The sequence below is a fragment of the Cornus florida genome, unplaced genomic scaffold (genome assembly GCF_030987335.1).
Source record: "Cornus florida cultivar Cherokee Brave unplaced genomic scaffold, ASM3098733v1 CherokeeBrave_3.0.0_Hap2_Chr01, whole genome shotgun sequence".
In the NCBI taxonomy this organism is placed as follows: domain Eukaryota; kingdom Viridiplantae; phylum Streptophyta; class Magnoliopsida; order Cornales; family Cornaceae; genus Cornus; species Cornus florida.
The window spans coordinates 88,288,052-88,310,985 of NW_026775571.1; the positions used below are offsets into that span (position 1 = coordinate 88,288,052).

General features: G+C 34.2%; 2 protein-coding genes across 4 annotated transcripts; one reads left to right on the forward strand and one right to left on the reverse strand.

Moving 5' to 3' along the window:
* Positions 1-1,359: 1,359 nt before the first annotated feature.
* On the reverse strand, positions 1,360-7,140 carry LOC132305051 (transcription factor VOZ1-like). Of its 3 annotated transcripts, none has more exons than XM_059802746.1 (5): positions 6,990-7,140; positions 6,391-6,647; positions 6,128-6,271; positions 2,710-3,235; positions 1,360-2,588 (listed from the first exon to the last, which is right to left on the reverse strand). In XM_059802746.1, the coding sequence occupies exons 2-5, from the start codon at positions 6,616-6,618 to the stop codon at positions 1,957-1,959; spliced, it is 1,530 nt and encodes a 509-aa protein (XP_059658729.1). In that variant the 5' UTR covers positions 6,619-6,647; positions 6,990-7,140; the 3' UTR covers positions 1,360-1,956. The 3 variants fall into 3 exon arrangements, with proteins under 3 accessions (XP_059658729.1, XP_059658735.1, XP_059658722.1); XM_059802752.1 differs by having other exon boundaries at positions 2,710-3,232; positions 6,906-7,072; XM_059802739.1 differs by having other exon boundaries at positions 6,906-7,070.
* Positions 7,141-19,928: 12,788 nt separating this feature from the next.
* LOC132305069 (trans-resveratrol di-O-methyltransferase-like) lies at positions 19,929-21,987 on the forward strand. The gene is made up of 2 exons (XM_059802758.1): positions 19,929-20,813; positions 21,482-21,987. The coding sequence occupies exons 1-2, from the start codon at positions 20,037-20,039 to the stop codon at positions 21,782-21,784; spliced, it is 1,080 nt and encodes a 359-aa protein (XP_059658741.1). The 5' UTR covers positions 19,929-20,036; the 3' UTR covers positions 21,785-21,987.
* The last annotated feature ends 947 nt before the right edge of the window (positions 21,988-22,934 follow it).

Sequence of the window (22,934 nt, forward strand, 5' to 3'; positions counted from 1 at the left end):
CACTCTTTGAAGGTTCAAAAATAGATAAAGACACCCCTTTACATGAAAAATTGACCAAATTACCCTTTGACCGTTTAGGAGACTTTTTTAACTTTACAATTTAATAAATTGGACCAATCTACCTTCATGAATAATGTATGCATAAAAAAAAAAAAAAAAAAAAAAAAAAAACTTTATATTGTTGACATTTTTTTTTTTTTTTGGTTATTTACTTTATAAATGTCCCAACTTCTTAAAAATGTGGACGTCTAAAATGATTTTTTGATTCAATACATATATTTCAAATAAATTATATTTTGTTATTAGTTATTTTCTTTTTCTTCTTTATTTTTATTTTAAAATTAAGATACTTAATTCTTTCATCTAAAAAAAATTAAACCAATCTCTTTTCTTTAAAAATAAAAAATATGGTAGCTGTATAACTTTATGCATCTTAAATTATATATCAAATATTATGCATTTCCCAACATAAAAGAAAATAAATACTAGTATAACTTTATGCATTCCTTTTTCTTTTTTTTTTTTTTTCCCCTCTATTTTATTATTATTTTTTTCTCTTTGTTTTATTATTATTTTTTTTCCCTTTTATGTTGAAAAATGCATAATATTTGATATATAATTTAAGATGCATAAAGTTATACTAGTATCACATTTTTTATTTTTAAAAAAAAAATTAGTTTAAATTTTTTAGATGAAAGAATTAAGCATCTTAATTTAAAAATAAAAAAGAAAAAGAAAAAAAGTAATAACAAAATATAATTTATTTGAAATATATGTATTGAATCAATAAATCGTATACATTTTTAAAAAGTTGGGACATTTATAAAGTAAATAATAATTTTTTTTTTTTTTATGCATAAATTGTTCATAATGGTAAATTGGTCCAATTTATTAAATTGTAAAGTTAAAAAAGTCTCATAAACAGTTAAAGGAGAATTTGGTCAATTTATCATGTAAAGGAATGTCTTATTCATTTTTGAACCTTCAGATGGTGTCTTTATCCAAAAAACAGGTAAGTTTTCCCTAAATGTCCTTTAACTAAACTTCAAGGAGTGTGACTACCTTTTTTCTTTTTAAGATAGCACAAGCCATTATCTATTTATTCTTAGTGGGACCTCTAAATTAAGAGATGAGATGTTCTACCATTGAATTAAGAGTCATCTAATAACTCAAAAAAATCTATATCTATATATACATATAAAAGATCGGTCAAAAGAATAGTGAAAATTAAACCCTCACATACCACGAGAGGGAGAGAAAATACCACTATCAAATTATCAAATAACCAGTAACTCTTAAAAGCACTATCAAGAGGAACCTCACATTCCACTTTGAAAGGTAGTTTGAATCATCAAAACGAAAGGAACCACCACTTTTGATAAAAACTGAAATGATATCCATATACATAATTTTGAGCGCTGACAACTCTTAGAAAAGCATTGTGTATAACCAGCAACGAGAAGTTACATATTGCCGCTAACATTTTTCGTTAACACCATCCTATGTAGTCAGCAAGAAAGTCTTAACCTAAGTAAGGTCTGACAGATGTTACAGGTAAATATTGTCACCACTATTCCAGTTCTGGTGCCACCATATAACAACACATTAAGAAAAATAAACACAGAACGAAAGTAAATTTGCAGTTAGAACAGACCATCATCCAGAGGCTAGAATAGATGCCAGCATCCTAATCAGTCCAATGCAGCACTGAACCTCTAGATGGCAATGAACTATGCACAATATCCTTCCGATGACAATGAACTATGCAAAATATCCACCAGATGAAATTAATATGCACAATATTTCTCATGCGTGATGTGCGATGCACCAAATGACACGAAGAGAAGAAAATCAAAGATCGAATTAACCGCTGCCTAAAGGTCATAGCGCAACCATTCAGCCGCTGTACACCACACGAAAATGCTGCTTGTTCCACATGCAGCAAGGTTTCTTCAACTACTTTAAGTAATAGCCACTTGAATTATAATCATAGGGTACACCTGTTATGCCATCAAACCATTCACTTGGAGATGCCATTTGCTTCAGAGCAGAATAAACATTTCCGGCACCATCCTTCAAATTAGTTCTCGTCCCATCAGTTACATTATCAAACCCTTCAATTGTAGGTGTAATTTGCTCTGGAGCAGAAACAACATTTCCAACACCATCCTTCAGATTAGCTTTTGTTCTCCCCTTGGCAGACCGCTTGTTGTCTGAGGGAGTAAGCTTTCCCATCTGCTTCTGCAGGTCAGCAACCGAATCATTTGTTGGCTTTCCTTTTGGACTCTTCTTGCTGTCAACAAGCTTGAATTCCAACCTATATAGGGCACACGCATCATATTTGTCTATCTGGTACTCAAAAAGGTGCCATTCACAATTATTCATTGGCTGTGGATCCATATAATAAGATCTCTTCAGCCCACCAGATTCATTCATCACTTGCTTCCTTGACTCATGCCAGCCGCGTCCATTATAATCTGGCAATGACCTTTGCTTTCTGTTCCCGCTCTCAAATGCTCTTCGAGGTTTATCAAAAAAGAGCCATTCCCTAATTATTTCACCGTTAACAACTGTAAAATCAAAAAGCTCTGCAGTAATACAAGGAAATCAATTAGTCAAAAAAACCATAAACGAAATCATTAATGACCATAATGTCAGCCTCAATTTAGTGGGGGAAAAATAACAAAATTTAAGGCAATGAAGAACTACCAGGAGCATTCCATGGGGATTTTGCAGTCGCAGCACCCTCACATTCTGGAATACCAACAACTTTTCCTTGTGCTTTTGCCCTAAGAGCATTAAAAAGCACTGAATCCTTCAGAACAATGCCGCCAGGTCGCAGAACTGGAGCCATACCAGGTTGGCCTTCATTCAAAACCCATTTAGCATGCTCAGTACCGCAATAGTCTTGACACCAGACCACCCCTTGAGCAGGCCTGATACAATCCCAGAGTGCACATTTTGGCCCCAAGAAAGCCGAAGGTGGAATACTAATATTTTGCAAACAGTCAGAGATCTGAGGAACACCATCCTCTCCACACAGACCCATACCATCAAAATCAGCAAAGAAATTCTCAGCAAAGTCTTGTTGCAAATCAACTGCGTGATAGCCCGGCTGAGTAGCAATGCCAAAGTTACTGGCTTCCATGTTGTGAATTTCTGAAGGACAGCCTTTGCATTGATCAACCAACTGAAATTCTTGTTCCTGTGGACCCTGGTTCACACTAAATCCCTGCTGCAAAATCCATTAAATAACTTGTCAGCACTCATACATCCCTCAAAAGACTTAGAAACATAAAGGAAACGACTTAAGGCGTGTTGATTAACTCTATTAGAGTTGCAGAGGAGAAAGAAAAGGGAATAATCCAAAATTGCAAAACAAGATAATAATTAAATTCTATCTCTCTCTCTTATATGGAAAGGAAAAAAGGTATATTCACAGAATAAGGAAGAAGAGTGGAATATATAACTGTCTAATATTATATGGTGCAAGAAAATTGAAGGAGAAAAATAGTAGTAGCTGAAGGGGGAAAAAAATAGAAGAGAGGAAATGGAAATGGAATGAGAGGATTTATAGTAATAGTACAGTGTTGAATGCAACTAAGAATGAACCTTCATATGAAGGAATCTAGGGATCTAGGAATGCATTAATACCAGCAAAATCAGATGACTGAATGAATGATGTATGCTAAATTGCTAGAATGAGTAATCAGTAAAAGCTAGGACCTTGTTGAGCTAAGTGCATCTAAGTGAAAAAGGAAAAAGCATATTTTTAAAAATGACTGAGATTAATGAGAACTTGAAGAATTGTCAAAAATAATTCAATAGAAAATCTCAGAGGACATTAGATTAGAGCCAGAGAGTGCTACCCAGACAATAAACTATATGCACTACCAAGAAGTAGACAGGACCGAAGCTTAAAACACCCTCAGAGTAGGATTTGAAGCCCATCAAAAGCTTTATAGCATGTAAAAGAACTCATTGGCTGTATAGCAAGCCAACTATCAAACAGCTCATTACACCTGAAGGACCTGAGTTCCTTCAGAGTCGAACTAACCACTGCACTACAGAATCAATGAATCATGTGTAACCTCCCAGAGTGATTGGTAAAGATTTCTTTTCCCTTCTTTCTTTCTTCAGAAATGAAAAAGATAATTGAAATTCAACTAGGTTTATGCTAGAAGGATCAGCAAAGCTCTCTCATTACAAACTGTTTAAATAAAGGTCCATATGAAAAAAAAAAAAAAAAAAAAAAGGTTTCTGTATGACTTCAAAGATGAACTAGATAGCAGTAGGTTTTAGAACGGAAGTAGAAAAACTAGATAAATTTATTGGCAATGCCATATTGTTAACTAGTGTAAGAAAGGTCAAAAGATAAACATGTGAATATCAAACCATAAAAGCTCACTGCATAGGGTCTTTTATTTATTTATTTATTTATTTTAAGTACAACATTAGGATATTACAGTAAATATTCCAAGGTGCATGTTCTATGATGATACAAGTTTAGTCAATCAAACTATTATACAGAATATCTAATGACAGATTTATGGAAATATGCATTTTAAGATAACAGAGGTCAAGGTAAAAAGAAATGTGCACTTAACAATGTTAACATATGAGGGAATATAGATATTATTCAGAAGCAGTGAAGCACCACAATTGACATTTTAATAGCCAAGATCAATCATCCATTGGAAAGAAGAAACTGGAAAAAGTTAAAAACTATTGTTTATAGACTCGAAGCAAGAAAACATAAGTAGATCTTGGATATTCAATCTATGAGTGTCATGTGATCACCAAATGGGCAAATAATTGAAAAGCAAAAGAAAAGCCAAAATTGGAAACGGTGTTGCTCATAGACTTCAAGCAAGAAAACATCAGTGGAGATGACTTTCATGTGATCACCAAATTGGAAAATGCTTGAAAAGTGAAAGAAAAGCCGCTGTCATACGATTATCAGGTCGGACTTGCAACATGGTATAAAAGCTAAGTTAACACCACGCAAACGTAAAATTAAAACAGATGAAATAAGGATTTCAGAATGAATGGCCAATAGACAACACATGAAAACTATGAATAAGAAATTACTGAATAAGGGACAGCCAAAAATAAATTTGGGTTGAGCTTGAAAGAAAAGCCATTAGGACTATCATATTACATGAGATGTGGCCCTAGAATAGTTAAATGGCGAAATGTAATAACTCCAGCCAACAATAAGATGTTGGACATAAGACATAGTTGTCAAGTGTTATTGTATTAACATTTCGAAAAGATAAAAAAAAGTGTTATTGTATTAAAAAGGGGGAAGGAATCCTATAACAACTTCATGCGAAGCAATCAACCACAAGCTGTTCATTGGCTCCACTGATAACCAAGAAAATAATTTTCCAGTTTAGTAGTTTACATTTAAGAGCAATGCACAAACACATGATGCAAATTTCGAAGTGAAAATGGAAGCTAAGATATAAAGTAGAGAGAAAAAGAGAGAGAGAGAGAGAGAGAGGAAAAAAAAAAAAAAAAGGCAAACAAAAACATAACAGAAAAAACAGAAGTATATTTCCCCCCAACACTTTGAAACGGTGGCATAAAAGAACCATGCGAGGAATCAAAGACAGGCACATCAGACATAACATCTTTTTCCAATATTATGTTAGAAAGAAAGAAACTTCAACCAGGGTATAATGAATAGTAAAAATGTACTGTTGCATAGGTTTTTCTTTTTGCAACTAGAAACATAGATTTGAGATTAGAAAGCCACACATATTGTAAGCACTTGTTCAAAAAACATAAGCATTGCACATCATGAATTAACGACACAAAGCCACAAGAAATATCCATCAGGACTGAAATTATTTATATTGAAAATTTTGCGTCGTCACCTCTCAACGCACCACATGAAATCATTAATTCTTCAAGATCTCTTACTTAAAGTCCCTCTAATTCATTCATATCCATAAATTGAAATTGTTTCTTTCAGCAGTTCAGATTGGCAACATATTAAACTCTTCCTCTATCTATGTGTGCACCGGTGAACCAATTTTATGACACCAAAGTCCGAACAGTTTTTCTTACAAAATTCGACAATTAATACATAAACCAAACTAACTCTAAATAGAATATACACCTCCAGGAAGATGGCATTGTTGCTGACTTTTTGCCCATCGGGCTCAGGCTTTGGGGCAGCTAATGCACTAGTGGCATCATCTTCTTCGTCGCGAAGCAGCAACAGCCTACAAATATCCGACGAGAAAGACCCAAGACTCCCACCCTGAACAATCATCAACAATTAACATTGCAATCAAAAATCAAATACACAAACTACACAAGCATATAAATATATACATACATACATATATATATATATATATATATATATATATGTAAAACCTGAAGAGAAGATGCTGGAGAGGGTTCATTGAGTTCCTTTTTCCACTCACGAAGGATCTGATTGACTTGCTCTACGTGCACAGCGACATCGATCGAACGGCTCTCCTTCATCGCGGATTGAAGATTCGTAACCATGCCCTGAAGATCATCCACGCGGTTCTTCGCCTTGTCCTTGAAGACTTGGTGAGATGCAGACTTGCATCCACCACTCTTCGAACCTTTCCCCATAAAAAGCACTTAAATTTCTGAACAATCAACTGTAAAACCACAACCAAAGGGTCTCAATTCACAATTAAACCCACCAAAACACTACAATTTTCAACTATGAGTTAGAATCAAAAACCCTAATTCCGATTGAATCGCAACCTTTCGATTGACAAAACCATAAAATTGTGAAGAAAGTAAGAAAGGAACAGAAACAGAGATAACAATAAAACAGGGAAAATTCAATAAAATTAAAGAGAAAAAAACAACATTCGAAAATTGAAGGAAGATGGAGAGAGAGCGTTTGATACCTATTTCAGAATCGGGGTGTTTGAGCAGAGGAGAGAGTGTGCGTTTGTAGAGTGAGAAACTAGAGAGAGAAAGAGAGAACTTACTTGGTCACAGGAGACGAGGCTTTGCCCAATTTGTTGACGCGTTTTTGCGAACTTAGGCCCACTTTGGTAGAACGGAAAAGAAAGGTAACGGAGGGGAATAAAAAATTGTGTTTGGGAAAGGAACGAAAAGGAAAGATTTTGGAAGGAGAGACTAAAGTGTAAAAGGAAACTATTGCTGTCTTTTCTTTCTTTTTCTTCCTAACTAATATTTTCCTTTATTTTCTTTTCTATTATATTAAATATAGCCTTATTCTCTCTATTATACTAAATATAGCCTTATTCTCGAAAAAGTGTTCTTTTTCTAGCAATTAACTTCTACTTACAAGCTCTTACCCAAAAAAAAGCTTTATCCCCAAAAAAAACTTTTATTTACAAGATCATCCGAAAAAAAAAAAAGCTTGGATTTATAAATGTTTTCCCTTTTTTGTTATTTATTACTTCAACCAAAAAAAAAAAAAAAATCAAACAAACAAAATAACATTTCTAAAGAAAAAAAATATATATATATAATAATAATAATAAGGGTAAAATACAAAAAACACTCCTAAAGTTTGGGTAAGACCAAGCAGATGAAAGTTTGCCTATTTTTAGACAACCACACCCTGTTGTGAAATTTGTCATTCAAATAGAACCTTAAAACATGTGAAAATATCAAATTCATTTTACCCTTCACTATTTTATTAATTTTAATTATAAAATATCAAAATACTTAAATAACCAAATTACCCTTTTTATCTCTCTTTCTCCCTCTATATAGATTTATATATACACACACAACCACACGACAGTCACCACCACCCCAACCCAGACTCGAAAGCTTCAGCTATGACACCACCTCCACAACTTCCAACCACCAGCCGACAAGTGACTCACCATCTTCAACGAAATTGAGGTTTCGCTCGCTGCGGGGCTCTGTTGTGGTCGATCTGGGGGTACAGATTTGATTGTGCTCCATTTTTTCGGGGCTCTGTTGCGGTGAAGAAGCCGTCGTCATCTTGAAGCTACCGTCTCACATCATCGTCATCGTCTTGAAGCCACCATCTCACATCGCTGTTGTTGTGGGTTAGGTCAAGATCAAGCTCCAATTTTGAGCGCCGTTATGGGTTAGATCAAGATCGGACTCCATCAATGTCATTGCCGAAGACGAAGAGAATCAACCGAGCTGCAAAAACACTCACCGCCGCCCTCACCGAACACCCATTGCCACTGCCACCGTTAAGCCTAATGCATGGTACTTTTATATGACTTGTGTACTCCGGCATTGGGTAAGCTCATCGAACTGGTCTCTCTTTGTTGGTTCATTTTCTGCAATTCTGTCTTCCTTACTCATCACCATGATGAATTGATGATGATGATGTTGAGGGATGATGATGATGCGGTAGTGTGCGTGATTTGTGGTGGTGGTGATATGTGTGTGTGATTTGTGGTGGTGATGATGTGTGTATATGTGCGTGTGTCTATACCGATAATATATACATATATGTATTAGTTGTTTGGGTACGTTAGGGTTTGAGAGGGGGGAAAGAAAAGAAGAGGGTAAGGATAGAGAAAATTTGGGTTTTACCCAATAACCCATTTAAACTTATTTGATTCAAAGATATTGTATTTGTCAATTTCATATCAAAGGGTAATAAAATCAATTCACTATTATCAGGTGTCTTTGTCCATTTTATCAAACTTGAGAGGGTGTGATTGTCTAAAAGTATGACAACTTTCATTTACCTATCCTTATGTCAAACCTCAAAAGATATTGGTGTACTTTACCCTAATAATAAATAAAAATCTTTAATTTACGTTCATGTACTGTTTTGCTGTTTTTTTAGGGGCGTGAAGTAGGGGTGCAATTTGGGCGGGCTAGCCCAGCCCAATCCGAGTCCAGTCCATAAATTTTAAAATCTGCACATATAAATTCACAATTTGGGTTTAAGTCGGGTTGGGTTAATCTGCTTCGGTAATTAATGGTTATTGTTTTCTGATCATATCTTTAAAACCCAACCTTTTTCGGTTTGGGCTGGGTTCAACCCGAAGCCAACCCGAAAGCCAAATTAAACATTTCATAAAAAAAAATAATAATCTAATAAACACAAAGTCACAAACCCTAACTTAGTACTTCACTACGAAGGCTTTGATGATGCTTGCGCCATTGGATTCGGCGCGAGAGCGTAGTTAGGAATCTAGTACTTCACGACAAAGCATGGAGATGAACTCGTGGGCTTTAAGGTTTTGCCGAAATCGATGGTGAGATTGGAGGCGGAGATGATCTTCATCTGGGTCACTTTCTGGTCGATGAGCTCCGGCGGGACGGACACTCGTCGAGCATGCAGAGAGGTATGGCGCCGCCGCAGGGCTTGGCACCGTTAGGGCTGCGCTCGAAGAGAATGGTCTCGATCCCGGAGGCGGCGAGGGTTTCAGCCGCGGAGGATCCGGCTGGGCCCCAGCCGATGACGGCGGCGCGCAGCTTGCGGCCAGAGATTTGTGGGTCAGATTTTTCGGCGATAATCAGAGTGTTTGGTTTCAACTTCAAGAGTGGGATAGATCAACGTGAGCTTTTATAGGTGAGTGGGACGGAAGCGAATAGAGAATGGAGTGAATGGGTCTGCGTGGCCATTTTGCTGGATTGAAGACACAGGTGTGTAGATATATATATATATATAAGAAGAGACTGAGGAGTGTAACTTTATTTTTGTAAGTTTCCATTGAGATTGATAAAAATAAAAAAAATAAAAAAAAAATGTTGCAATTATTGCAGAAATGGTATGCTTATAAATAACCTGTCACTTTACTTAAAAGATTAAACAGGTGGAGTGCAATCTGTAAAACAAAATTCATCTCTCTTTTTTATTTTTTAAATATATTTTAGCATATTTTTCTTTGATTATCATAATCATGGATCTTACATTGTCTCTCTCTAGTCCCTTCATTAATGTGCTATTTATAAGTTTATTATTTTATATTTGTGAGAAAAAGTAGCATAAAGTTTGAACTTTACTGCCCAGATTACATGCATTGTACCATGGCATTTTCATTATTGAAATTGTTATAATTAGAGGGGGGCAAGCTAGAAACTGAAAGATATGAGTTTTGATTTTTTAAACAATCTGATCATTTTGAACTTTTGATTCTTGCAGATAGATGGATAAAATGAAAGTTTGAAATATATGGGTTTTGAACTTCTGAAATATATGGATTTTGAACTTTTGATTCTAGTTACTAAAAATATAATCAAATATACATTAAAAATATATATATAAAATAAAAAATAAAAAAATAACCCGTGAACTTGACCTGACCTGCCCAAATATATTTGGTCCGGATTATAACCCAACCCATGTTGGGTGCAATTCGGGTTGACCCAACCCAACCAGATTTCGGGTTGAGATTGGGTTAGGGTTGGCCTGGGTTGGGTCAGCCCAAGTTGCACCCTAGCTGGAAGGCAAGGATGATCCCTTCCTTCAGGTTCTTCAACGCCTCAATAAAAAGGACTTTTAGCATTATATGTAGAATGGATAAAGGGAATAAAACAAATTACACGAGCATTCATCTATTCAAAGAGACTTAGAAATAAAAAGTAGAGAGGATTGAAGCCAAGCGTCGACTTTTATTTCATCACTACAGCCTACTCCTATGAACAGAAGTAAAATACAACAAACATTGAACAGAAGTAAAATACAACAAACATTGATAAAGAAAATGCGTTGGGTTAGTCAGGGACCTTTTGCACAGACTCCTCCGGTCTCTATTTATAGAGAAACTTTCTAGGAACAGTTTTCTTTTTAAATTCAAATATCATTTGAATTATAAAAACTACCATTGTCTTAATCTTATCCACCATCATTTGAATTATAAAAACTACATTTGTCTTAATCTTATCCACCTTTTGCCTTTTGTCTTAAATTTATCCAAATAAATCGTATTTGTAGAATAAAATTGACGTAAACAATTTATTGACTTTAGACTCCAATTTTATATAGGAGTCCTATTTAATAACACGGTACATATCTTCTCCTCCAATCAAACAATATCATGTGTCTAAATTAAAAAAATTATTTTTATGGTGCAAACACGGACCCTCCTCCACCATATCTTTGATATTTGAGGGAAAAAAAATCAAAATGTGTTAATTAATGGAACAATTGGTCACTGTTAGTCTACGTAACCTTGTCAAAAAAATAAAAAATAAAAAAATAAAATAAAATTATCTGTACTTTGACAAAATATATATATATATATATATATATATATATATATATATATATATATCTATCACATACTCATTTTTGTTTTATGGAAATTAGAATGCTGGATCTTTTCCTTAAAATGCTACAAAATTTACTAACATAGATTAATAATACATGATTTACTAATGCACTCGCATAGTCGCATGTGAAAAAAAAGGTTTGGCAATGTTGCATATTTTTATCCAATAATTATGCATCGGTGCAAAGCTAGTTGTGAAGAGAAAGTTAACCCCAAGGTTTTTTTCCCTCTCACCTAAGTGTTCTTCCAAACTTCATTTTCCTACTGTAAATATAAATTTTTTAACGTCAATTTTCTCACTATAATTGCTTCATCAAACTTCATTTTTGTCAATATATATATATATATATATATATATATAAAAGTGTAGAAAACACCCCTAAAGTATACTCCGCGTACCACTTTTACCCCTATTTAAAAAAGTGTATAAAAAACACTCATAATTTTTTTCCAGAGTAATTTAGTCAACTTAAGGTTTAAATTTGTCAGAGAGATTTATTTGCATCAAATTAAAATTTTAGGGTGTTTTTTGCATGTGAGAGACGTCCTCCAATAGTATCATTTTGGTAATTTTACAAAATTATTTATTTTTATATTTTTTATAAAATAGTTCACTAAGGATAATTTTATTAATTTAGGATTTAAATTTGTCAGATGGTCCTATTTGCACCAAATTAAAATGTTAGGAGTATTTTTTACACGTGGAAAGTGTGATATGTATACTTTTCAAAGAGAGGTCAGGGGTTCAAGTCTCAAAAAAATAGGGGTTTATGGTTTCACTTACATATAGTTTTTCTCTAGTGTTAACTTGCAGACAATAATCAAATTACTAATGATAAAAGAAAAAAATAAAAGAAAAAGACTAGTAACTACGGATGGAACAAAATACAACTCAAAAATATTCTTTTGGAACTTACTTACAAAGCAAGAACACGGAATATGGATATGACGTGAAAAGAATAGAGATATATGGCAAAATATTTTTAAAAAAATGAATATACGGGCACTTCAATATATATATATATTACTTACATCAATACAACATATACGGAGTATAATATAATATGTTGTATTGATGTAAGTATTGTTCAAAAATATATATATATAAATTTAATGACAAAAATGCTTAAGGTCGTGTTGTGTCTCATGGATACTTTTTATACTAAATACTAAAAAAAAAAAAATAGTTATATTTCAAAACGGATGATGAAATTATTAATCCGATTAGATGCATTGAATTTGGTTTTGATTTGAGTTCGGATCCCTTAAGAGTCATTTCCAAGAAATTTTCTTAATAACTTTTTGGCGCATACAAAACGAAAGATTACACTATGTGTGATAATGACCGAAGCTACCATCCTGAATAAAATAAAATAATATAAAGATTTGGGTCACTTTCATGTTTTAAATATGGATTAAGTGCATAAAACTCCACCGTAATATTTGCTATGCACATAATGGCTCTCTGTTTTTTTTTATAAAAAATATGTATTTCAATTCATAATATTAAAATAATAAAAATAATAAAAATAAAAAAATAAAGTATAAATAAGTCCATTTGATCACTTTATAACAAATCTTTCTCCCCTAACAGATTTTGTGGTGAATTTACTTACCTACCCTCGTAATAATTTCATCTTCTTCTCTCTTCCTCATCTCTCCTCTCCACCAACGAACTACCTCCTCCCACCACCATTACAGGCCACCTCCCCCATCACGCCACACCTAAAACTATACACACACACATCACTCACTTAATCGAACTCACACACAGTCTTTATCCATTGATGAGAGAACCAGAAGAGAGAGAGGGTAGATAATCACCAATTCCACCAATCGGGGTTTGTAAACCAAGTGTTATATACTGTTTATATATAGTAAGAGTAAAACACCAAAGAGTTATGCCCAGAACCTTTAGCCATGCTAAATTTAATAATTTTTAAATTTGCCAATTGAAGTTGAAAGAATAACGTGGTCATCGACGGCGGCAGCAACAACGCTGAGAGCTTCATCATCTTCATGCTCAAACATGACTCAAACATTGAGTTTCTTTGTCGATGCAACCACCTGGCTGAAACTCCATTGAAGACCACAGTTGAAGCTCCAGTGAAGACCAAACTCCATTGAAGACCATGGGTTGATGATTCACTGAAAAACTATTCTGGCCGGAAATACAGTGCAGAACCATTTTCGGCAGGCTCCAGTTCAATTTCAGACGAGCTTCTGTTGGTGCAAAGTAAATAGAAAGCTTCAGTTTAATTCAACTCCGGTATGTTTCATTCAAACCAGAAGCTTCGGCAAGCTATAGAGAAGACCCGTTTTATCAACACCATGAACTCCAATGTGGAGCTCTGAGTTGACAACGACCAAACCCAGCTATTCCGGTGTATCTCAGTGATCAGAACTTCAGTCCGGCAAGCCCAAGTTCGATGAAACTTCATTTCAGTCTGGCAACGCTACAAGCAGTGATGAACCACGACAGTGACCAACGTTATAGAAGTTCCGACGCACTTCATCGTCGACCAAAACTGAAGCTCACAGACCCAGTTTGGTGAAGTCTACAGAACCAGTCCGGTGAAGCTTACACAGCGGCGAGCTCCAAAAACAACAACAACTAGTTATGGCGATGACGACTAAACCAGCGCATTCCAGATCAGAAACATCCATCTTTTTCAGCAACGAGCTACGGCAGATAAAACGTATGCTTCACTTTAGTTCTGTCCGGTGAGCTTCATCACATTCCGGTGGGCTTTATCTCAGACCTGCAAGCCTCAAGCAAGACTCAACATAAGCTACAATCTCCGACGGGCTTCCCTCCATTTTGAGAAGTTGGTTCCACGGTGATCTTCAACACTCAGTCCGGTGTAGTTTAGTCCGGCGTGCCACATCTACGGTGGCATAGTCTGCCACAGCGATGGGTGGAGAAGATGAGGTGGAGAGGAGAGAGAAAACTGAGAGGAAGAAAATAAGAGAGATAAGGTGCTAAAAATGGACAAAACATTCATTTTAGATTGCCTACATTTTAATATATTAATTTATTTTACTGAGAAAAGGATATTATAATCATTTTAAGTCTCAAATGGATTATTTACACGAAATCGATAGTATAAATGTGTTTACACAGCAACAATTGATAATACAGAGTTTATTTATTTTTATTTATTTATTTATTTTTTTTTGTTACCCTTTAAATATACTTAGTATCTGTCATTACTGAATTGAGAATAACATAGAATGGCCTTTCTGACCATCTGTCAAAGAAAAAAGAACGAATGGATCTTCAATTTTTTCGTGAATAGCATGGATCTGTTCGTTCCGTTTGAAGAAAGGAAGGATCCCAAAAAATCGATCTTTCTTTTAGTTGTTGAATCTTTCTTTGATTGATCAATGTGTAATATTCTGAATCCTCATTACTAAAATCCAAATGATCTCTGAATTGATCAGAAGATCCTTTCAATTGACTAGAATCTGTTACTTGAACGAAACTAGATTTTGTGGAATCATATTAGAATCATATTTAAGATTTGACGGTACATACATTCTGTACCGGGCTAAAAAATCGACCCTTGTTTACCAACCACACACTGTCTAACCAAATCTAATTCTCTCTCGACACGTTCCTCAACAAATCCGATTCGCGCGGATTCTTCCCCTAGTAGTAACATGACAAGATGTGATTGGTCATCCAACCACGTTTTAGCTGCTTTGACGGTGCAACCAAATCCATGAAGCCCCCATTTGGGGCCAGAAAAGTAAAAGATGAAATGGGCAAGAAAGGAATAAAGCGCTCTTACAACAACCTCTGATTCTTATCTTTATTTCGTGATAAATGAATTACATGGTTTTGAATCATTGATTCCGAATTTATTGCCTCAATTTTATTTTATTCAACTTTTTTATTTATATATCGACTAATGATTTAGGGTTCGATGTAATAATTTATTTTTTTTTGAAGCCTTTAGAGATAAAAGCGTTCTTTTTAGCATTTTTTTTTTCCAACATTAAGATTTTTTTTTAATCCAGAAATATAGAGAAATAATAATAATAATCATGGCGGAGACAAATCCAAATACACTGCCTTGGAAAATTAATACCCACGAAATCAATCGAAGTTGGAACATTTTATCTGCTAAGCATTTCAATTACCTGGTAAAACACCAAAATGCAGGGCTAATAATTGAACTCAACTACTAGTCACTGCTCCATGGACCAATGACTTGGAAGATCAAAGCCAAGTTTAATTTAAAAATTAGAACTTTATTAGGCATTTAATCTGTGAACATCTCACTAATTAATCATCACATAGCAAGATCAGCTAGTAGAGCTACGAAAAAACAATCAATTTAATTAGTGTTGTAACAAATCACAATCAATATATATACATATATATATATATATATATTAAATTAAGAAAAATCAAGAAATAACACAAAAAATATGACGAATAGATTTTGATGAATAAATTTTACTATGCAGAAAAAAAATAAAAAATGGAGATATATAAGTCTCTCAAACTCTAACCTCGATCAAAACACCATTTTTTACTCTCTCGATTTCAAGAATTTCACTGGTTTTTATTTATTTATTTATTTTTTTTTCAAGAGAGAGATATGAACATGTACGTATATCATTGTCCTAATACTCAACAATTTAGTATTGCATAGCCGTTATCGGAGTATTGAATATTTTTTACTAGACCTTGAACTTGAATATATTTTCCTAAACCCTGAACTTGATTTATTAGGGGAAAAAAAAATATTAATTACGACTTTAATATCTGATTCAAAATTGGCACAGATAAAATATAACGTGGTTTTTTCTTTTCTTATTTTCCAGTTTTTCATAGCCCATTTCTTTATCTTTTTAGTTTTTCATTTATAGTTGTATCATATATTTTTTTCTTCCTCTTCACATCAAATTTAATGGTACTCAAATATAAGAATTTGATTTGTACAAAATCTACAACAAAAATTACAATGTTTTTTTCTAATTTTTCAATACTTTTATATATATAATAGATACATGATTTGATATACATGGTGATTAAATTTTAATTGCCGATAAAGATATTAAATTGGGATTGCAACTTTTTAAATAATTAATTATCTTATATATATTTTAAAATGGGTTCCATTATATTTGACATATAGATAGTCACATAAATTCAAAAAAGTAGTAACTTTTTATTTGTCGGTCTAAATAGCTGGACTCTTTGTTAGGACCAAAAAGTTGGATAATTAATCGAATTTCTACAACAATAGCAACTCTAAAAATGCATGTGGACATGAAGAACGAGCATGCTCCTTACCTCATTGTATCTGTTCTTTTTTCTTTCAAATCTTCTAGAATTATTTTGACACTAGTCAAATTAACTTTTATCTAAATGACAACCCAAAAATGAAGTCAAAAAAAAGATAAAATCAAATTCCAAACATAGCAAAAGGGATCCTCAAATTAGTAGTATTATTGATGAATCTATAAGTTACCCTTTTAAATAGGCTTGAGTTGCGAACAACTGCAGAATTTCCTCTCTTTAATTGCATTTTTCTCATAACACAATCATATCCCTTTGGTGGTGAACAAATTTTGATGCGACACGTACACTTACGTTCAAATCTTTTTCAATAGAGTAGTTATTTTAATTTATTTTTTTTCCTTACACAACTTTCTTACCAAATTGTCGGTAATTCAAGTTGTTTTCATGTCTAACCAATAACTAACTTGAGCTGATTCATCGGATGGTTTTTCTTTTTTGTTTTCTTTTCTTATTTGTCGTTTCATCGGATGATTTTTCGAAGCTCAACATGGTGGGGACTGTCTACCTCAGAACAGACAGATTTGAGGTTAAGCTTGAAGGCATTACCTTCAAAGCCAAAGATTTTGAATCTCTATGCTGCATAGATTTCCTTTTCCCGGAGGGAAAAGTTCGCGTTCACCGGCCCATTGTAGGCCTGGATGTCATGCACCACCCTCGGGACCCTAGTGTTGCTCTGCTGCTCCTCTGCCTCGGAACAGGGTGCGTGATCATCCGGTTTCGTGCAAAGCAAATGCTGCCAGACACGATCACAAAGTTCCTCAACGACGAAAGAATTTGCTTCGTGGGGTTTGGAATCCACGAGAACAAAGAGGTGTTCCCGTTGGAACAATTGGGAATGACAAAGAATGAAGTGTTGGATGTAGGTCACTTGGCTGCCAAGTTTCTTGATGATCCAAAGCTGAAGAAATGTGAGTTAGCAGAATTGGCGCGTAGGGTTCTCCGGATCAATAACATGGTGGGACTCACGGAGGCTTGTTCATACCATATACACCAACAGATCAAGATTTGTATATGTGAGCTCTTCATTTCTAGTGTGATTGCTATGATGCTTTTGGATCCAAACAATAAGAACAGGTTTTTGGGATCTCCGAAGAAAAGCTTGGGTGATGTCAAGAAATTGGATTTGCCCAAAATGTCCACACTCCAAAGCATGAGCTATGATGATCATCACGATCACGATCACGAGTATGGCGACGGTGTTTGGGGGCACGACGAAGACAGGAAAGAGTACTTTGCAGGCGATGATCATTCCGGGAAGGTGGTGGTTTCCGTGAGTAAAAAGCCTCTGAAAGGGATCTTGAAATCCCCTTCTTTTAATTTTTCTGAGCCTACTTCTCCATCCAATTCCAAGGCTTCTTCTACTCAGACTAGTTTCTCATCTGCATGCACATCCAAGGGACAACAAAATGGTAAATGTTCAATGCTGAAAAGAGCTAACTCAAAGGGGCACAATGTGTCTTTTGTATAGGTGGTGGTTGTGTGAGTTAGCATTGCGTGTGTACACAAGACTTGAAAACCATGAGCTCTTGCAAACTCTTGTCCTACAATATTAATGATTGTTGCTAAGAGTTCTATTGATTTAGCACTCTCTGTGACTTCATTGATTTAAAATTTGGGTTAGAATTGTGGAGCAATAAGAGCAATTATTGGATGTGAAATGTAAATACTAGCTTCTTACCATCTCATGAGGGGGTAGAAGCCTTCGTTCTTTAGCTCCTTATGGTAAATAATTGGCCTTTACTTGTAAGGAATTATATATTAATTGGTCATTTTATATTTGTATGATATTATGAGGATTAATCATTGATGAATCTGTTCTTTGATGTCCGGTTTCTTATGCATAATATATCGCTGAGCACATGTAATCCTCCATCCGATCCGATATGTACAAACACAAGAAATTTTTTATATGTTGTCCGAAAAGAATTCGAACTCTCAAATGAAATTCAATATGATTGCAAATGTATATGATTTCACCAGTGGGGCTTGTCCTTCTTGGTGATTTAATACGATCGCAAATGTATTTGGATAACAATATGAAGAATAAAATAGTAAAATTTTGATTAGGCTTGCGAAATAATGATATATTTTACGAATTTAAAGGATGTGGAATAAAAGATATGAAGTTTATGTCACCCTCAGCATCTTTAAATTAATAGATTCTATCATTTATTTATACAATATTCAGTGATTATGCCATATGTCATATAATATTCAATTGTGGAAGGATAAGTAGCTCACCTTTTTTTCAAAGTCAATTAAGCATCAAGGATGACAAATCAAATTGCTTTTGGCTTCTCTCATTGAGTGAGAGATAAGATGCCTTTTAGTCCCAACAAACTAATGACTAGCATGAGTTTGTCTCTTCCTTTCAATTAGTCTTCAAAAAGTTTTTCTAACTCAAATATTGACAAAATATCACACGTCCTCGTTTCACGAACCGAAAGGTAGGAAAGTTCATGAATAAACAATAAATTATTTGAATTCATGAAATACTGGTAAAAAAAAACTCCGAAAAATATTATTAGTTAATAAATAATTTGTTTCATATGGTACACATATATATAATGAAAAAATTCATAAAAAAACCTACCACAATTTTGAACCCTAAGATTCGTTTGGCATGTGATGTGTTTTAGTCATTATGTTTTTTATCAATATTAAAATAATCGTTTTTGTTTTTTTTTAGTAGTATTTTGGGTAAAAATTAAAACCATATTTGATAATGAAAATTTATTTTGGGAAATTCAAAATTTTACTTTATTTCCTCTGCTATTATAAAAAAAATACATAATATCACCAATTTGATGATATGAGTTTGGAACAAAAAAATCTGATATATTATGAACTATTCCAAACCAATAACAACTGTCCCAACACATGATATGAACCCAAATTTAAATATCAACATCAAAAAAATAATACTATAATGCATGCCAATCGAACCCTAAACGATGAAAATTTAACCTAAAAACAACAGCTATTAATCTTAACTTAAAAACAACAGCTATTAATTTTTACGAGTTGACCTGTATTTGATGGAGTCTTTTCGAATCGAAACCGACCTTTTAAATTATACCAGAAAATTGTGTTAGCTTTCCACCATCAGTTTTTGATCATCATTCTCAATACTTTACTTGATTAACCAAGATACGCCTCTTCATACGACTCTTTTCCACTTATCTTTTTATAAAATTTCTTATTTTCCCAAGATTTTTCTCTCTGTGGATATCACTTGTCAACCAAAATACGCCTCTTCATACTAATTTTATCCACACGTGTTCTAGGTAGAAAGTTTCTACTAAATTTCATCTTTTCTTTAGACTTTTCTCTCCTCAGCTGTGGATATCATTTTAGTTACTGTAGGTGGTCTAGAATAAGACTTCATTGTCCCAAACCTATCCATCCAACTATAAATCCAAGGGAGCTGCAGGGCAAATCTGTGAGGAACTGAGGATAGGAACTACAAATTCATGGATCCCAATCATGGCGAAGAATCGAGTGAGCTGTTTCGAGCTCAAGCTCACATATATAAGCATACATTCGCTTTTGCAAATTCATTATGTCTAAAATGTGCTATTCAACTAGGCATACCAGACATAATTCACAACCATAAGCATCCCATTACTCTTCCTGACTTGGTCACAGCACTTCAACTTCCTCCCGCCAAAACCAGTTATCTTCACCGGCTCATGCGCTTGCTAGTGCACTCTGGCTTCTTTGCTACGACGAAAATTCATGAAAATCAGGAAGAGGAGGAAGAAGAAGGGTATGTTCTCACTCCATCTTCTAAGCTGCTCCTCAAAGACGAACTCACCAGCTTGTCTACGTTTGTGCAAGCCATTGTTGATCCACTTTTACTCTCTCCATGGCAAGTATTGGGAGATTGGTTTAGAGGCAATGAACTCACAGCATTTGAAACTGCGCATGGAGCTAGCTTATGGGACTCTGTGGACAAAAACCCTCAACTTAACAAGCTTTTAAACGACACAATGGAGAGTGATTCGGGATCAATGAGATTGGCTCTTAGAAGCTGCAAGGAAATATTTGGGGATTTGGGTTCTTTGGTTGATGTAGGGGGTGGCACAGGAACCATTTCTCGGATCATTTTGGAGGCATTCCCTCATATAAAATGCACAGTGCTTGACCTCCCACATGTCGTCGCCAACTTGCCGGAAAGTGAGAACTTGAAGGTTGTTGCAGGAGATATGTTCCTGTCTATCCCTCCTGCCGACGGCATTCTGATTAAGGTATGCATTTTCTTCTTCCTTGGATATCGTTTTGTCTATGGCCTAGTCGATAATATAAGGCTTGTTTGGTTCAGTTTCCGTGACTTCTTTTCTCTTTTATGAGAACTGGCATGCTTGGTTGACAGTTTCTTAGGACCTTTTTTTTTTTTTATTTTATAAAATCAATTAAAAAATTATTTATATTTAAATAATTATAAAAAACAATTATATTAAAATAGTTTCTGTATTTAGATTTCTGAGTTAGAAACTAAGCATGCCCGTAGAGTTTGCGAGCAAAAATTAAATTGGTTATACATACTCCTTGTATCAAACAAGTTATCACCTATTATACCATTTAAGTTGCATTTGGAAGCGTTGAATTAGGACTTCAAAATTGCTACTCCAATTCAAGGAAACAATTCCGTCCTCCCAAACATAGCTTTAAATTATTTGTTGTTTGTAACATTTTTCATCTTTACTACCCAAAATATGCACCAAGAGGATCATAAACATATTACTAAGGGCTTAAATTAAAAATAATAATAATAACCATCAAACAAGAAATAGTCATAGGGAAGAACAAAACAGTTGATGATTTTTTTATGACTTTGGGAAAACATTCAGTTGTAATAAATAGAAATTGAATTATGTTTTCAAGAGTTCTGATGATGAAGGTGATTGATTGGCAGAGTGTTCTGCATAATTGGGGAGATGAGGATTGTGTGAAGATACTGAAGAAATGCAGGGAAGCTATTCCAAGCAAAGATGACGGTGGAAAAGTGATCATCATAGACACAGTCATAAATGGCGAAAGAGATGAGCATGGCATGACTGAATTAAAGCTTGTGTTTGACATATTTATGATGGTTTTGGTTAATGGAAGACAGAGGAATGAGAAAGAATGGGAAACACTCTTCTTGGAGGCTGGTTTTAGTAGCTACAAGATAACACCCATCTTTGGTATAAGGTCCCTTATTGAGGTCTATCCTTAAAAGAGAGATTTAACTGTGCATTGTGAGCCTTATATGTTGTAAACTTTGTTATGAACAATAATAATGCTTTACATTTTACATTTCACCAAAAAAAAAACAAAAAAACAAAAAAATTAAATAAAAAATAGAATGCTGTAGCTTGAAAAAATGTATTGAAGTGTCCACTCTTCAATTATGTATTTTAATAAAAACTTGTTAGCATATTGAGTTGTCTTCACCTTTTCTTGATTTGTGCTGTGTCCAAGCTAATGTTCTACCATAGTTACTTTGAGTTGTCACTATAATGCTTGCCAATAATTCTCATATTTTTTTGAAGAATATATGGTTTTTAAATTTGATTTCTTCTTTCCTTGGGCAATATATGATTGAATTAATCTAACTATTATGTATTTTTAGTGCGGGCGTTTGTGTGCGTGTGTGTGTGTGTGTGGAAGGGGCCCAGGGGGATAAGCTCTGACAAGGGTCCATAGACTTTTACAGAAATCTGAGCTAGGTTGCTATGTTTTAAACCATTTATTGGACCGCTTCCCTAGGATTGCAAACAATTCTTATCCACTCACTTAAATCCAAGCCTCTGGGAGGAGAGAGATCTCAAGAGAAGTTGTGAGAGGGACAGTGTAGAGAGGGAAACCGAAAATTCAAGAGAGAGGGAGCTTTTTTTTTTTTTTTTTTTTTTTTTTTTTCACATGCACATACATGATATTGAGATTTAAATCTCTGATATTTTTTTAAATAATAAGAGCTTAATACCGCTAAATCGTCAATTCGTTGATAACAATTCTCTTATCTCACTATTCTTGAATGAGATCCATTCTTCAAGAGTGCGGGATTTATTTATTTTTATTTTTATTTTTTATTAATTTTTTTCATCCACATACATGAGATTTGAATCTCTAACCTTCTTTTCAATAATAAAGATCTGATATCGTTAAATCTCCGATCGATCTATAACAATTCCCTTATCTCACTCTTCTTGAATGAGGTCCATTCATCTGATTCACATTAAGACTTTTCTTAAAGAATTAAAGGAATTTTCCAAATCGAAAGTAGACAAAATTTCAATTCTTGCCTGAGCTAGATAAACTTCATCCGAAAATTTTCATGTATAGTACATATATATATATATATATATATTTTTCCCTCTCCTGTA